We start from the raw sequence: 16,193 nt of genomic DNA on the forward strand, positions 1-16,193 counted from the left end.
CACTTTTTACCTGTTTGGATTCCATCAAAGAGCTGTAACCTGCAGATGAGAGTCTTAAGTGGCTCTGATAACTTAGAATGCTTCTGGAAACTTTCAAATATTCTTTCTTCTGAGATGGTTGGTTTACACTGGATAGAATGATAGTAGTTTGAAGTATAGGGTGGAGCAGGCTGTACATCCTGTAAGGTAACAGAGATTGGGAAAACTATTAGTAATGGATCAGAGGAATGCTTTAATCAAGACCTAGAAATATAGATAAATAACAGTGAGACAAGAACTTGTAAGAGAGGATGGGAGAGATAATGAGAGAAGATGTGATAAACAGTGTGGTCTCTAGGTATTCAACTGACTATCTATATGTTATAGGTCTATTGAAGCATAATGGACCTATGAACGTTTCAAACATCTTACAACAAAATGCATATCATTTGAAAAGTTTAATAACACCTGAAAACTTCATTTTCATATAGTTGGGAAAAATCAACTCAACAGAGATCATGCTTTTCAATGTAATACTCAACAGAAGACTTGGCCTCAACACAGTAAGCTAATGAAGTACTTGTCAATTCTTTGATACTGCTGCTGTTGTTTGAAGTGTAAACATAAGTACTTGTAGTACTTCCATTTAGCAGGTTGACTGAGACATTTAAATAAAGTATCTTGGCCAACAGGGATCATGCAATACTAGTCACCAAATATGAATATCTATCCTCTTTATTAGTTGTTCAGTATACTCTACAGTTGATCATGCATATTCTTATATCCAAATATTACATATTTCAGTTGCTACATCAGAGTGTAATGCCCTTTCTTGACATGAGTTCCAGGTTCAGTTGGCTCTGTCTGACAGCACCTGGTGTGGTAATGGGTCCCCAGGTTTATGAATTCCCCAAAATAGGTAAATAACCTTATTGCCTTGTGAAACAAAGGCTAAGTAGTGAACCTTATAATAAATCCAGAGTGGAGTTGTTAAGCCAGAATAGTGTTAGATTTGGCACAATCCTGCCAGTTCTTGCAGCCAAACTGACACCAGTTTACACTATTTACATTATTTACATTTGACGGATATTTGTCCTCATTTTGTTTGTTGTTAACACGTTTTGGCTGATATACCCTCCATCAGGTGTCTTAGGGAAATTTTGAACCTGGGTTCTCATTCCTAAGGCATTTTTCGATGTTGTTGTTGTTGTTGTTATTATTATTGTTATTGTTATTGTTGTTGTTGTTATTATTATTATTATTATTATTATTATTATTATTATTCAGGTCACTGCTTGGAATCAAACTCAGATTCTTGGGGTTAGTAGCCTGCACTCTTAACCACAACGCCATATGCCCACGGGCAATTATGGAGTGAATTTTAGAACTTATAAATCTAATATTTTCCTATCCTTCCTTAATACCGGTTCCCATATGCTATTCATATCTGCACTCGGTTTCTTTTAGTTTTAGTATTTTCCAGTGGTGTTCTCTGTCTATTATTTTAACTTCATCCTACAGGGGGAGGTGATCTCCATTTTTCCATACATGTTCAACTATACCCGATTTATCAATATCTGCAATGTTCTTCTACTCTTATTTTGAGGGGGCAACATGTTTTGCCTTTGTATAACTAAAAAAAAACTGTTCTATTCTACACTCCTTTGGATCACACCAGATAGACTGAGAGGATATTCTAGATTCTGAGTAGACCAAGATCTCTATATACCTAACCCTGGCTTGTACTCTGAATTGGTCAAGTTCTGACTGACCAGTGATGCAAACTTCAGTATCTCTTGAGACAGTTGGACTCCAGAAATAGACCATATTTCAATGGAACAGAATAATGTCAGTCAACAGTTCTAGTCAGTGTCTTGTGGAGCTATTAGTGATAATAAGACAGAAGTTAGTGTATTACTATTCCGGCATGAAGAGATACAACGGTATCTGATGACCAGTAACTATTGTGGCTACTAACATAAAACAGCAACTACAGTACAATGGCAGTCACACATCACACCAGTGAGAGGAACCCACTTTACAACAGGGACAAACACAGACACAAATATACGCACACATACAACAGGCTTCTTTCAGTTTCCACTTACCAAATCCACTCATAAGGCTTTGATCAGCTTTATAGAAGACACTTGCCTAAGGAGCCATGCAGTGAGACTGAATCCAGAACCATGCAGTTGTGAAACAAGCTTCTTACCATGCAGCTATGCCTGTATCTTCCTTGGCCTACACAGGCCTAATCTATCTCCACAATAGATCATAGACTTTCTTTTAAGTTAACACTACCTACTGCACTTCCTTTCACAATACTTTCCTACCCAGTATTTTTCATATGCTGTTATTGTTGTTGTTGTTATTGTTTAGCCCTAGGTTGACACTAGTCAAGCAGACCTATGATCAAAGTATCTCATCATTTTATATTGGGTTGTCAAATTCATTGCTTTTTTTTCCATTTATTTTAATTCTTATTTTTCATTAATAATTTTAACAAATCAGTGATTACTATCAACAAAGCATTGTCAAACTAGTGGAATGTCAGTAAAAAGTTATAAACATTAAAGGAGAATATATTATTAACTGATTTGTTAAAACTGTTGATGAAAAATAAGGATTAAAATAAATGGAAAAAAAAAGCAAATTTATCTAGCAATATCAACAACCACAGTATTCAATGTAACCTTTTTTATATTTAGGATGACAGTGTGTGATTTAAGGAAGATTCAACTATTATTTCTAGCAAGTCAAGTGCCTCTAGGATCACTACTTTCTTGGTTGATTCAGCTACTGATTTACACCTACCTGCACTAAAGGTAAAATCCGAATTAAAAGTGACACCACAGGAACAATTGGTAGATTGTCTAAGCTGGAAGACTTGATATTTTTAGACATGTCCAAAGACCCACTTCTTAACTTCAGCTGATAACCTCCAGAGCAGAATTTTACCTGTTTACAAACAAAAACACAGTCAAAATGATACACCTAAGTTATATATCTAAATTATTTTTACAATAATTAAATTAGTGTTGATATATTTAATAAACAGAACATTAAAAGTTAACTAGAAATAAACAATATTACTGAATATCATTTTTATTTTCTCTGCAACTATGTTTGTTTGCTTTCTGAGTATGCACACACACACACACACACACACACACACACACACACACACACACACACATACACACACACATGTATGCATGCATGTATGTATGTGTGTGCATGTTTGTAATTATGTATGTTATCAATCAGTTTCATTTCTGTATTTCTTGTCCATGTGGTGGTGGTGGTTTTGGAGGTGTTGGTGGTGGTTTTGGAGGTGTTGGTGGTGGTGGAATTTATGTTGATGTTAGTTTCATTGTTGTTCACAATGATGATGATGGTGATGTAAGATGAAAGAGCAATTAAAACAACAAATTAACTCAAGAAATTAACTACATACATCATTATTATCATTGTAAGATTCATAAAGACACATTAATGCATTGCCTAGTGTACACAGCTGGGTGGAGTTCATGTCAATAGTATACACAGTGAACAATATAAAGGTATCTTTGGGTAAGTTATCCTTCATCTTTTGCATTATGAAACGATCTTCAGGGACAAACATGGGACAACACCATTTGCTGTCAATGGACGGGAACGTTGGCAGCAGTTTTGTTGTTAAGGGCTTTGATGGCTGAACTAGATAAGAAACAACCTGAAAGTAGAAATGTAGACATGAGTTACAAGACATATCCTTGTTACAAAATATATTTCAGTATTAAATTTTTTGTCTGAGTTCCATCTACTTATCCAGCTTCTCCACCCACTATTCCTGGGGTTGAATCATAGAGGTAGGGTCCTCAGGCACCTCCTCCATAGGATCTAATCAGAAGCAAATATCATTAGAGTTTCTGGCTGAATTCACAAGCATGACCAACGGATATCATACAACTATCTCATTCTTAGTCTATCCCTTGGTATGACAGACTCTCCCATCGAAGACGACGTATGAATGTTCAGCTTTTGCTGGACAATGTATACAAATGATTTGTTTATAGTGATCAAATGTCCATGCTGCACATTAGCTCACTCTCTCCATCAAATCAACATTGTCTGAACAGGTACAAGATGTATGACATGTCAGGTGTTGAAGTGATCACAAAGCAACATGAGATGAAGTGTTTTGCTCATGAACACAACACACCACATGGTCTAGGAATTGAAATCAGGATCTCATGATCGTGAGTGCAACACTCTAACCACTAAACTATGTGCTCTCACTTGGTATGTATGTATTTTTATTAATATTTAGCAGAAGCAACAGAGTAACTCAAAGGCTGAGAGTTTCATACATTGGCACTTATCAAATGTATATGTTTATGTATATCTATACACACAACCACACACACACATACAAATTATATATATATATATATATATATATATATATATATATACAAGAAATACACAAGAAATAAGGGCAGGGAATCGTCAATTAATAATAGAATTAATAATTAACAATTTTGCCAAGTAGTTCAGTATGAAAAAAACCTTTATCGGTAAGACCATTTATCATCATAAATATACAGGGATTAGCAATTGAGTTGCTTCTCCAACATACTGAAAATTTAGAAATAGCAGTCAAAGAACTACTGATTCTAAACTACAAATTTGTAGTTTAGAATCAGTAGTTCTTTGACTGCTATTTCTAAATTTTCAGTATGTTGGAGAAGCAACTCAATTGCTAATCCCTGTATATTTATGATTATATATATATATATATATATAATCAAAATAAGCAACAGGATATCAAGTAGTAATGCAGTACAACCATTTCAAGTGGCTCCATTTAATTGAACAATGCAATCCTTACATCAATTCAAATACAGCTCTATCTTTAGCTGCACAAAAAAAATATATGGAACTTCAACAGGTAGGATACATTAATATAATTTTTCTTAAATATTTTAACACAGCAAGAAATTCATGTTGTCACTATTCTTGCTACATGTTAAAATATTTAAGAAAAATTATATAATGTATCCTACCTGTTGAAGTTCCATATATTTTTTTTTTGTGCAGCTGAAGATAGCACTGTATTTAAATTGATGTAATGATTGCATTGTTCAATTAAATGGAGCTGCTTGAAATGGTCGTACTGCATTACTACTTGATATCCTGTTGCCTATTTTGATTTTATTCACCTTACTTCGAGCTGTGTGCATAATACCAGAATGACTTGGTGATTCAACTTAAGTACCTAATTCAACTGAATCTTAATTACTTCTTATATATATATATATAAGTTTGTAATAAAAATCTCTTCACATAACTTGAATCTACATCACTGTAACTGTAAGGTCCAATTTTCAGTTCTAATCTAATCATTTCACTTCAAGTCTCCCTTTGTCTCCCTCTGCCTGGAATACTTTCTGCCATCAAACCATTTAACATCTGTTTTCCATGCTAGCAGGGATTGAATGATTCAACAGAAGCCAGCAAGCCAAAGGAGAGTGCTGAGCTCCGAAGTCTACCTTTCTGTTTGATATGGTTTCTATGGTTGTATGCGCTTCCTAATACCAATCACTTTACAGAATATATTGGGTGTTTTTTACATGGCACTAACACTAGTGAGGTCACCAAGTAACTCACAAAACAATATCCTCCAACTGAGGGTGTTGTAGCATTGGGAAAGGTGGCTTTATATGTTAAATGTTGAGAGGTTAAAGTATGATAAAGTGTCTGAAACAGGTGTCTTACTATTGAGGAGACGCATGGCTACTCCAGTTGGAAAAGTGGGAAGATGAGGTGAAGGTGCATCAGGGTGCACCCTAAAGTTACAGGGAGATAGTAATAGATACAGTGCAATACTTATATATACATATATAATAATAAACATATATTAAAATGAACAGAATCCAATATTCATATATATAAAGGTAGTGAGCTGGCAGAATCGTTAGCATGTTGGGTGAAATGTTTAGCAGTATTTCGTCTGTCTGTAGGTTATGCATTCAAATTCTGCCAAGGTTGACTTTGCCTTTCATCCTTTTGAGGTCAATAAAATAAGTATCAGTTTATCACTGGGGTTGATGTAATCAACTTGCCTCCTCTCCAGAACTTGTAAGCCTGGAAAGCAGATGCTCAATGATGATGATGATTATGAATAAACAAATATAATTATAAACATAATCCAATATTTATGTATACATACAGTATTTATATATAATTTATATATAATTTACAGAGTTGTTAAAGTGTCAGAACTCAGAGGGCAGTATTTATTCTTGCCCTCTGTGTTCAAACACTCCTGAGGTTAACTTCACCTATCTCTCTCTCCCTCTCTCTCTCCCTCTCTCTCTCCCTCTCTCTCTCTCTCTCTCTTTCACTAGAAGAAATTAAGAGTAATTAGAGGTGGAGAGAGATGGGTTTTGTTGGCTCTAAAATGTCCAAGACGTTCTGTATATCATGATAGTGCCCTTATGACTCCCTCTGATACATACATACATACATACATACATACATTCACACACACACGTACATACATACATACATACATACACACACACATGCACACATGCATACATACATACATACATACATACATACATACATACATACATACGTAAGTGTGTGTGTGTTTATATATACACATATGTGTAAAGGTGGTGCCTCTCTTCATGGCTTACACTAACAACAATCTTTTAAGTACAAGATCAAAGATTTGAAGGTGAGAGAATACAATTATATTCATTCCAGTTACACAACTGGTAATCATGTTATTGACACTGGGAAGAAGAAAGTTAAAATCAACCTCTGCAGGATTTGAACTCAGGACATAACTAAATACTGCAAAGCACTTTGACAACTGCCATCCATCACCCTGGCTTACCTTAACAATAGAAGCATTATCAGGCAACATTCGGAGGCTATCAATATAGACACAAAAATCTTTGACATCATTTGACTTCCCCATCTTATCATCTGCCACAGAATCTGAATGATGACCCAGCCAAAGACCATCACTCATAAGTGAATTTCTTGAATCACTGAAACAGAACAGAAATCTCAATGAATCTTAGAGAACATTTTGTTTGTGTGTAACAGAGAAAGAAATATCTTTCTTTTACTAGCTTCAATCATTGGACTGCAGCAATGCTGGGGCACCACCTTAAAGGATCTAGTTAAACAAGTTCACCTCAGTACTTACTTTTTGTTTTAAAAGCCTGATACTTATTCTGTCAGTCTCTGATGCTGAACAGCTAAGTTACAAGGACGTAAACAAACCAACACTTGTGGTCAAGTGATGGTGCAGGACAAACATGTACTAAAAGACAATCACACCCACACACACATACACACACACACTGCCCCCCTCCACTCACACACACACATACATATACACAGGGTGCATTGGGTATATTGTCACCATTTTATATTTTTAATTCCACGCATGCACGTTGTTTGTTTTTGATTTTGTTGACTACACAGTATAGTAGAATCAGTTGGGCAACATCTGTGAGAAAAACAGCACCACCATGATGCAATTCACTCTGCCAGAAATTAGGGAATGACATGCTGTACTGCTTGGAATTCACGCTAGAAGCTCCAATACGAACATTTCAGAGTGTTTGGGTGTAAATCTAAGGACAGTGCAATTTGAGGACATATACCGAGAGTCATAAAAATCAAACATCCAGTCAACATCATGGTGTTAGAAGTGGTCACTAGTCATGGCGACACTATGCCTCCATTAGTCTTTCCTCATGGCCTCAGATTCAACACGGAGGCCTACATCAAGTACCTGGAGGAGGTAGTGCTGCCCTGGGTCAAGAGGGGTGGCTGCTGGAAGACTCTATGTCTGGCAACAGGACTCTGCACCATGCAACACAAGCAGGAGAACCCAGTCATGGCTGTCAAATAATTTCTGCAACCACATCACCCCTAACATCTGGCTACCTAACTCACCAGACTGCAACCCCCTTGATTATTATGTGTGGGGCGCAGTTGAGCAAAAGACCAACAAAACTCCTTGTAACACCAAAGATGAACTGAAGGCAAGGATTATGGCAGCATTCATCAACTTAAACAAGAAGACAGTCCAGAAGAGTTGCAGGAGATTCTGAAGTCGTCTGGAGGCTGTGGTTGAAGCCAAGGGCGATATTATTGAATAAATTTACTCTTTCGTATTTCAAGATATTTTTATGTAATTTTGGTAAATATATCTGCTAAAACAATCTACTCACAAGGCTGCAACAATATGTGGTATTAGTTGGAAGCAGTGGCAACAAAGAAAACTGGGCTGACTGTGGAAACAAAACAGTCAGTGCCATGTACACTGAGTTGCATCTTACTATTGATCAGTCACCTGTTTTTCAGATCGAGCAGCAAGGTAAAATGGGAGAGGAAATCTGCCCCAAGGATTGGGTATGGCAGAGCAGCGACTAGAAGAACCTAGTGAAAGCATCGTCTGAGTTGTATATTCAAGGTGAGAGAAATTTTGCCATATGTGGTAATAGGTGAATGGTTGACCACTTGGATGATAGTGACCGAAGGACAAGGTTTTCTGTGTGTATATTTGGCAGCTCCTGAGTCAACTAGGAAACTCCTCTGGGAAATTTCATCTTTGATAAAAATTGCACGACTTGGTGGGATGGTACCAGAGACAGTAGCCATGCTTACTGCTCCATTCAGGCATTTCCCTGGGTGCTATATGAGCAAGGTGGTGTGCAATTCCTTGCCTTGGCGCCAAAGGTGGTATGGTAGCAATATACCAATCCCTTATTGCGAACTTCCGCTGCCAGGTCTTCAATCATTTTTCCCATGGCACATCAAAAATCCTGGAACTGGGATGCTATGGCCGCTACAGTAATGGAAGGAGAAGGTAACATTGGAGTGGTTATCTCCATTATTTTATCGGCTGATGTTGCCAATTGTTTAATGGTACTGATGTCACATATGGGTGTGAGGATGGCTTCGATGTTAACAGGTAGGCAAGAAAAAAATAGTTTGAGAAAACCACTCTCTAATGAATTGCCTTCGGCAAGCTGGCACATTCTATGTAGTAGTTACGACAGGGCTCGGTCTCCCAGCGGTTCATCATTAACCCTTTCATTACCAGCCCAGCTGAAACTGGCTCTGGCTCTAAGTACAAATGTTTTGTTTTCATAAGTTTTGAATTAAAATCTTCCACCAAACCTTAGTCACAATTTATGTTCCTAACACTAGCTGAATGATAACTAAGTTATTTTACTAAATTCTTTATTATATTTAAAATGATTGAAAGAAACACAGAGCTTCTCAAAATAAGTACAGTAATGAAAAGGTTAATGAGTTTGTGGAACTTTTTCTCCACTGACAGGGAATTCCACTATAGAATCTTGACCTTTACAGAGGTATAGCTGGCGTCCATCAGTGGATTCGTAAGGGTATCCCATACTTTGCTCGTGAGAGCAGGTAACAAAGAACTTATCAGAAGATGCAAACACTGCATTTCGGATGACATGTGGTTTGCTGCAAAGTAGGATTCCATTTGGGTAAACCAAACGGAGTGTCTCCGATGAAAATAGACAAAGGTGGATAAGAAACAGCAGCTTTGGAAGGTGAAGCCATTGTTACTCGCCGTATGTGTGAATCTGATGAAAGAAATGTCGCTATGATGCTCTGTACTGTCATGTGAGAAATGTTTTGCTTTTCTCCAACATTGGGTTCACTACTTTAGCAAGTATATGTGTGTTTCCAGTATTAGGTTGGCAATGGGCTGATTAGGTGTAGGCTGCATCCAAATGAAAACTAAATATAACAATTTTTATTTTGTTGGAGATGCATTGCCAGTCGTTATGGCATTCTGGCATGTATAGTTTAAACAGAAACAGAGTGAACGAATATATCATCAGATGGTACCTACTGTGAGAGAGGCATCATGACACCATGTGTAGGGCACTGAAGCAAAGGAAGAGAGCTAGCAGTCCTAGCTGTGGGCAGTTGGTGAGCTGACTGCCCAAAAGGGAAAAGAGGAAAAGTCCTGTCAGTTGGGCTCCTTATGTGCCTTTCATGACTTCCATTAAGGACTATTGTATTTTGCGCATGTGTTGTGGCTGCCCACTTCGTCTTTTCCGGGCCTTTAATGTTTAACCCTGAGATAATCCAAGCAGCACGATGGATATGCTACAAAGCTTTGGTCAGCCTGGAGCTATAGCAGCAGACATTGCCAAAGGTGCCACGCAGTGGGACTGAACTCAGAACCATGTGGTTGTGAAGCAAACTTCTTACTACACCTATGAAAAATATTTTCTTTTTTTCTTTTCAAATAGAAAAGTGAATTGAAATGTTATGCTATTAACCCTTTAACTGCAAAATAAATTTCATGGTTATTTTTTAGATTGCTTTGCAATCCCAAGATTATAATGCTTTTTCAATGAATGGCCTTTGTGTCTATGTTATATCCACTGCCACAAAAAAAACAGAATTGGCATTTTCTACAAGTCATGGTATCTCATAAAACTTGATATATCTTTTATCTTTTATCTTTTACTTGTTTCAGGCATTAGACAGTGGCCATGCTGGGGTACCACCTTCAAGAATTTTTAGTTGAATGAATCGATCCCAATATGTTTTTTAAAACTTGGTACTTGTTCTATTGACTTCTTTTACTGAACCAATTAGTACAGGGACATAAACACACCAACAGTGGTTGTCAAGCAGTGGCGGGGGATAAAAACACACACACACATACATACAACGGGCTTCTTTCAGTTTCCATCTACCAAATCTATTACAAGGCTTTGGTCAGCCTAAGGCTATAATAGAAGATATTTGCCCAAGGATCCACATAGTGGGACTGAACCCAGAATCATGTGGTTGAGAAGGAAGCTTCTTGCCACACAACAGAAAATAATTCCAAGCTTGACCTTCTTCATCAAAAGATAGACTGGTCTATAAAACTGCTTTTCACAGTTACATGTAATGAAATTTGGAGTGGATATATCGGATTTCTGTAGTAATATGGTTAATACATCTAATATTTAACCAGCAGTACTTGTGGAAATACCCCAGTTATTTTGAAAGTTGGAAGGTTATGGAGAATCATGAAATAAAATCATTTCTTTCCAATTTACATTTTATTCAAAACATTTGACTATATAGAGTAAAACTCCACATAGTATTGAATATTAGGAGACAATTTGTCTGAAAGCTATAGCTCTTATCATACACTTGTAACCTCTTCTACTTTGAGAATTGTTATCTAATATTTTTTCACTTCCTGACAAGAAGTAAACAATTTTAACAATGAAATGAAATCAAAGACATAATCTATCTATAATATTATTCTCATGTGATTGTGTAACAAGAAGTTTGCTTCACAATCACATGGTTACAGTTTCAGTCCCAATGTATGGTACCTTGGGCATCTATTTTCTACTATAGCCCTGGGTTGTTTCTATTATAACATAAAAGCAAACATTAATATTGATGTATACATACATATATATATATATATACATATATAAAAAGTAAAAAGTAAAAGAGTCAAAAGGAAGAGTAAGTATGATTAGGCAGCTTTTTAATCACTATACAACTGACTATATATATATATATATATATATATATATATATATATATATATATATATATATATATAGATAGATAGATAGATAGATAAATATATATATTATATATATATATATATATATATATATATATATATATATATGATGATGATGATGATGATGATGATGATGATGATGATGATGATGATGATGATGATGATGATGACGACGACGATGATGATGATGATGATGATATGTATTATATATATAGGAGTGGCTGTGTGGTAAGTAGCTTGCTTACCAACCATATGGTTCCAGGTTCAGTCCCTCTGTGTGGCATCTTGAGCAAGTGTCTTCTACTATAGCCTTGGGCCAACCAAAGCCTTGTGAGTGGATTTGGTAGACAGAAACTGAAAGAAGCCCGTCGTATAATATATGCGTATATATATGTATATGCATGTGTGTGTGTGTGTATGTTTGTGTGTCTGTGTTTGTCCCTCCAATATTGCTTGACAATTGATGGTGGTGTGTTTACATCCCAATAACTTAGCAGTTCAGCAAAAGTGATCAACATAATAAGTACTGGGCTTACAAAGAATAAGTTCTGGGGTCGATTTGCTTGACTAAAAAGCGGTGCTCCAGCATAGCCACAGTCAAATGACTGAAACAAATAAAAGAATAAAAGAATATATATACGCAGGAGTGGCTGTGTGGTAAGTAGCTTGCTTACCAACTCAACCCCAAGACTTATTTTTTTTTAAGCCTGCTACTTATTCTATCCATCTCTCCAAACTGCTAAGTTATGGAGACGTACAAGGTGGTATCAAAAAGTTCCCAGACAAGTTCTGTAGTGCACCAACATATAACAGTACACAGTTGCGTGCACAGCGAGAACTAGCAGTGACCTTCATGAGTCAGTGTGCTGAGTGACGTCACTGTGATTACTTCGCAAATTCTGAAATTTGCGGTTTTGTGATGACATGTATGCTGTAGTCTGCGATTTTGCAATGGACAGGAAGAATTAGCCAACATGAAATTTTGCATTAAACTTAGGAAGTCTGCTACTGAGACATTGAGCATGTTTTGGAAAGCTTACGGTTATGAAGCAATGAGCTGTATGCAATGTTTCAAGTGGCACAGGTGCTTCAAAAGCAGAAGGACGTCCCTGGAAGACATGCGATCTAGAAGACCTGCCACAAGCATCACCCTCAGAAATGAGTTATTGTGCATCAAGAATTCATTACCCAGGACCAGACCATCAACCAAGAGTTCTACTGTGACATTTTGAAGCATTTAAGGAAGGACATTGAGTGAAAGGGACCAGGTCTGTGGAGTGCAAGGAACTGGATTCTTCATAACAACAATGTACCCTTTGAGTTTCTTGCCAAAAACAACATGGTATCACTTCCACACTTACCCTATTTACCAGATTTAGCACCTGAAGACTCCCATATCTTCCCCAAGATGAAAATACAGCTCAAAGGTCACCCTTTTAATGCCATTGTTGAGATCCACAGCAAATCACAGAAGGTCCTTGACTCACTTAAAGAAAATGATTTCCTGACTGGATTCCAAAAGTGGCAGGAACACTGGGATCAGTGTATTGCTGTGTAAGGTGACTCTTAAAACTTTGGTAAATAAGTTATTTTTTATTAAACATAACAAATCCAGGAACCCTTTTATACCACCTCGTAAACACACCAACACCAGTTGTCAAGCAGTGGTGGACAAACAAACACACACACACACACATGGACACAGACACACACACATACACAAACACACACACATATATAAATATAGCTATATATATATATATATATATATATATATATATATATATATATATATACATATACACGATGGGCTTGTTTTAGTTTCTTTCTACCAAATCCACTCACAAGGCTTTGGCCAGCCCAAGACTTTAGTAAAAGACACTTGCCCAAAGTTCCACACAATGGGACTGAACTCAGAACCATGTGGTTGAGAAGCATGCTTCTTACCACACAACCATGCTTGTGCTTTTTGTTTTTAATTCTTTAAATTCTTCCTCTGAGGAAGGGGCTATTTTCTAGTAAAGATGCATAGTCCATCATTGGAATGTAAATCACAAAAACAATGTCACATTTTAAACCTCAGAAAAATCTTGCATATTTTTATTGTTTCACTTTCAGATTGTATTTGTAATGTGTAAATTAGCTGACTGATTTCTCTTCCTGAAAATTCAAGCTTATCCAGACTGTCAGTCAGGCATTTACTTATAAAATCAAGTGCACCTATTATTATTGGTATAAATGTAAATTTGTAATGTGGATATAAAAGCTGAAAATTTCAAAGCAGCTGTACATTGTTATTTTCTTTGATTTTCAAAGAAATATTCACATCAGCAGAACATCTGACCTCTATGATGATACATATATACTTTTTCTTGTCTGTTCCAAGCGACAATATCTGATCTGTTATGCTTACACTTCACAGATGTTTGAGTACATATTCAATAACAGGGGGATTTCAGGGCAGTCTTTTCTCTGGATGGCAATGTTTTTGCAACAAGATTGTGTCACATAGGGAGGTAGTATCTTGATGATATTTTGGGGCAACTGCTATGTATATATATGTGATTGTATGTGTGTGTGTTTGTGGGGGGGGGCAGTACTGTCTGTATGCTTTATCTTTGCACGATAGTTGTAAACAAATTTCACAGCCATGCAAGTAGTGTCCTTCAATTCCAGTCTGCAGTGAAAACATGTCTGGGCATGGGGAAATATTACCTTACGTGACAGTTGATGACAGGAAGGGCATTTGAACATAAAGAAAAAATCTGCCACAGCAAATTCCATTCAACCCATGCAAGCACAGAAAATGGATGTTAAAATGATGATGATGATCGGCTGTGGTGGTGGTGGGAGGTGGACGAGGAGGAGGAGGTGGGGGAGGAGGTGGAGGAGGAGGTGGAGGAGGAGGTAGAGGAGGGGAGGGATAGGAGGAGGGGAGGGATAGGAGGAGGGGAGGGATAGGAGGAGGGGAGGGATAGGAGGAGGGGAGGGATAGGAGGAGGGGAGGGATAGGAGGAGGGGAGGGATAGGAGGAGGGGAGGAGGAGGGGAAGCGGGGAGGGGAGGGAGATGAAGAGGGGGATGAAGAGGAGGGAGAGGGGGGGAGAGGGAGAGGAGGGAGAGGGAGAGGAGGGAGAGGAGGGAGAGGGAGAGGAGGACATATGCCCTACTTACCTGGCGTTGAGAGCAGTTTCAGTTCTTATATCTACTTTTAGAAATAATTCAGAGTTGTAACCTAAAATATCTTTAGACAAAAATACGATATATTAAAACAGTGAAAGTTGAATATAGAATTAAAGTGCAGAATACAAAATTATAGTGTAGAATAAAAAATTAGAGTTGGAATATAGAGTAAGATAAAGAATTACTGGGAAGTAAAAAAGGAACTATTGAGTGATATATATATATGTATATATAGAATTATAGTATTTGATAAAGAGTTATTTGAGGAAGATAGTATTGACAGGAATATAGAATTATGTAATGTAGAGTTATATGATAAAGAAGTGTGGCTTAGAGTTTAGGGGTATTCGGCTCACAATCGTAAGGTCATGAGCTCAATTCCTGGCAACATGTTGTGTCCTTGAGCAAGGCACTTTATTTCATGTTACTCCAGTCCACTCAGCTAGCAAAAATTAGTAGTACCTGTATCTCAAAGGGCCAGCTTTGTCACATTTTATGTCATGCTGAATCTCCCTCAGACATGTGTCTGTAGAGTGCTCAGCCACTTGCAATTTAATTTCTTGAGCAAGCTGTTTCATTGATCAGATCAACTGGAACCCTTTTTGTTGTAACTGACAGAGTGCCAGTTAATGTAGAGTAAAGAATTGTTTGGTAAGGTAGTGATGGTTAGTTTCCTGTGACAAGAGAATTAGTTGCATGATCCATTGATTATCTCTTAAACTAGGAGCCTTATAGCTACTGGACTCACATTTTATTATTATTGGTTCTCTTGGTTTTGGTGGACTTATCCTATATTCAATGGTTAATTGAATATCTGATTTTCTCTCTTTCAGCATTTTTAAATACTTTTATGATCCTGAAAGCTATGGCTTACATGCTTATAAAATTAAAAAAAAAAAAGAACAGCACAGCACCCATGGCTTTTGGAAACATTTTTTCATGCTCAGACTTCTTGACCATAGTATCCAGACTGTTGCTATAGTAACGAAGCTAAAGTATGCAGAGTGAAGCCACTTGGCACAGATTGACCTTGTACTCTGCCATGCATGTGCACTAAGTTTTAACATTCTAGCTCACTTCCGCTGTTTATAGCAGTGCTTGGAAGGAAGGTACATAGCGTGTGATCATCACATTAACTATGACAATGAATTTCTCTCATGGTATCTACTGTAATAAAGTTTGTTCTAACAGAACATTCACATTTAAGTGGTAATAAATATTATCTCTCATAACCAAATACTGTAAAATATTCCATCTCATATTCCACTGATTCTACCAGTCTATTGCCCTACCAACAGCCTGAGACCACTTTTAGTTCTATGAGACAAAACTACCCATTTTAAAATGCTCGCATTTAAATTGAAACTTTCCTTCATAATTTTATTAAAAAGCAAAAAAGAATGTTATAGTAACGGAGCATTGTT

General features: G+C 37.0%; 1 protein-coding gene across 4 annotated transcripts in view; it reads right to left on the minus strand.

The window, feature by feature from the left end:
* The window catches only part of LOC106876175 (uncharacterized), a 130,147-nt gene that overhangs the window by 56,440 nt on the left and 57,514 nt on the right, over nucleotides 1-16,193 (minus strand). For all 4 annotated transcript variants that reach the window (XR_016242472.1, XM_089354558.1, XM_089354555.1 and 1 more), the window contains exons 16-20: nucleotides 14,761-14,830; nucleotides 6,875-7,031; nucleotides 3,440-3,697; nucleotides 2,797-2,940; nucleotides 11-179 (exon numbers count right to left, since the gene is read on the minus strand). Coding sequence is in view for 3 of the 4 variants with exons in the window: in XM_089354558.1 (XP_089210684.1) it covers nucleotides 11-179; nucleotides 2,797-2,940; nucleotides 3,440-3,697; nucleotides 6,875-7,031; nucleotides 14,761-14,830 (798 nt within the window). In the remaining variant the exon portion in view is untranslated. The remainder of the gene's footprint in view (nucleotides 1-10; nucleotides 180-2,796; nucleotides 2,941-3,439; nucleotides 3,698-6,874; nucleotides 7,032-14,760; nucleotides 14,831-16,193) is intronic.

This window comes from Octopus bimaculoides, chromosome 1 (genome assembly GCF_046866305.1).
Source record: "Octopus bimaculoides isolate indiv1 chromosome 1, ASM4686630v1, whole genome shotgun sequence".
Taxonomy (NCBI): domain Eukaryota; kingdom Metazoa; phylum Mollusca; class Cephalopoda; order Octopoda; family Octopodidae; genus Octopus; species Octopus bimaculoides.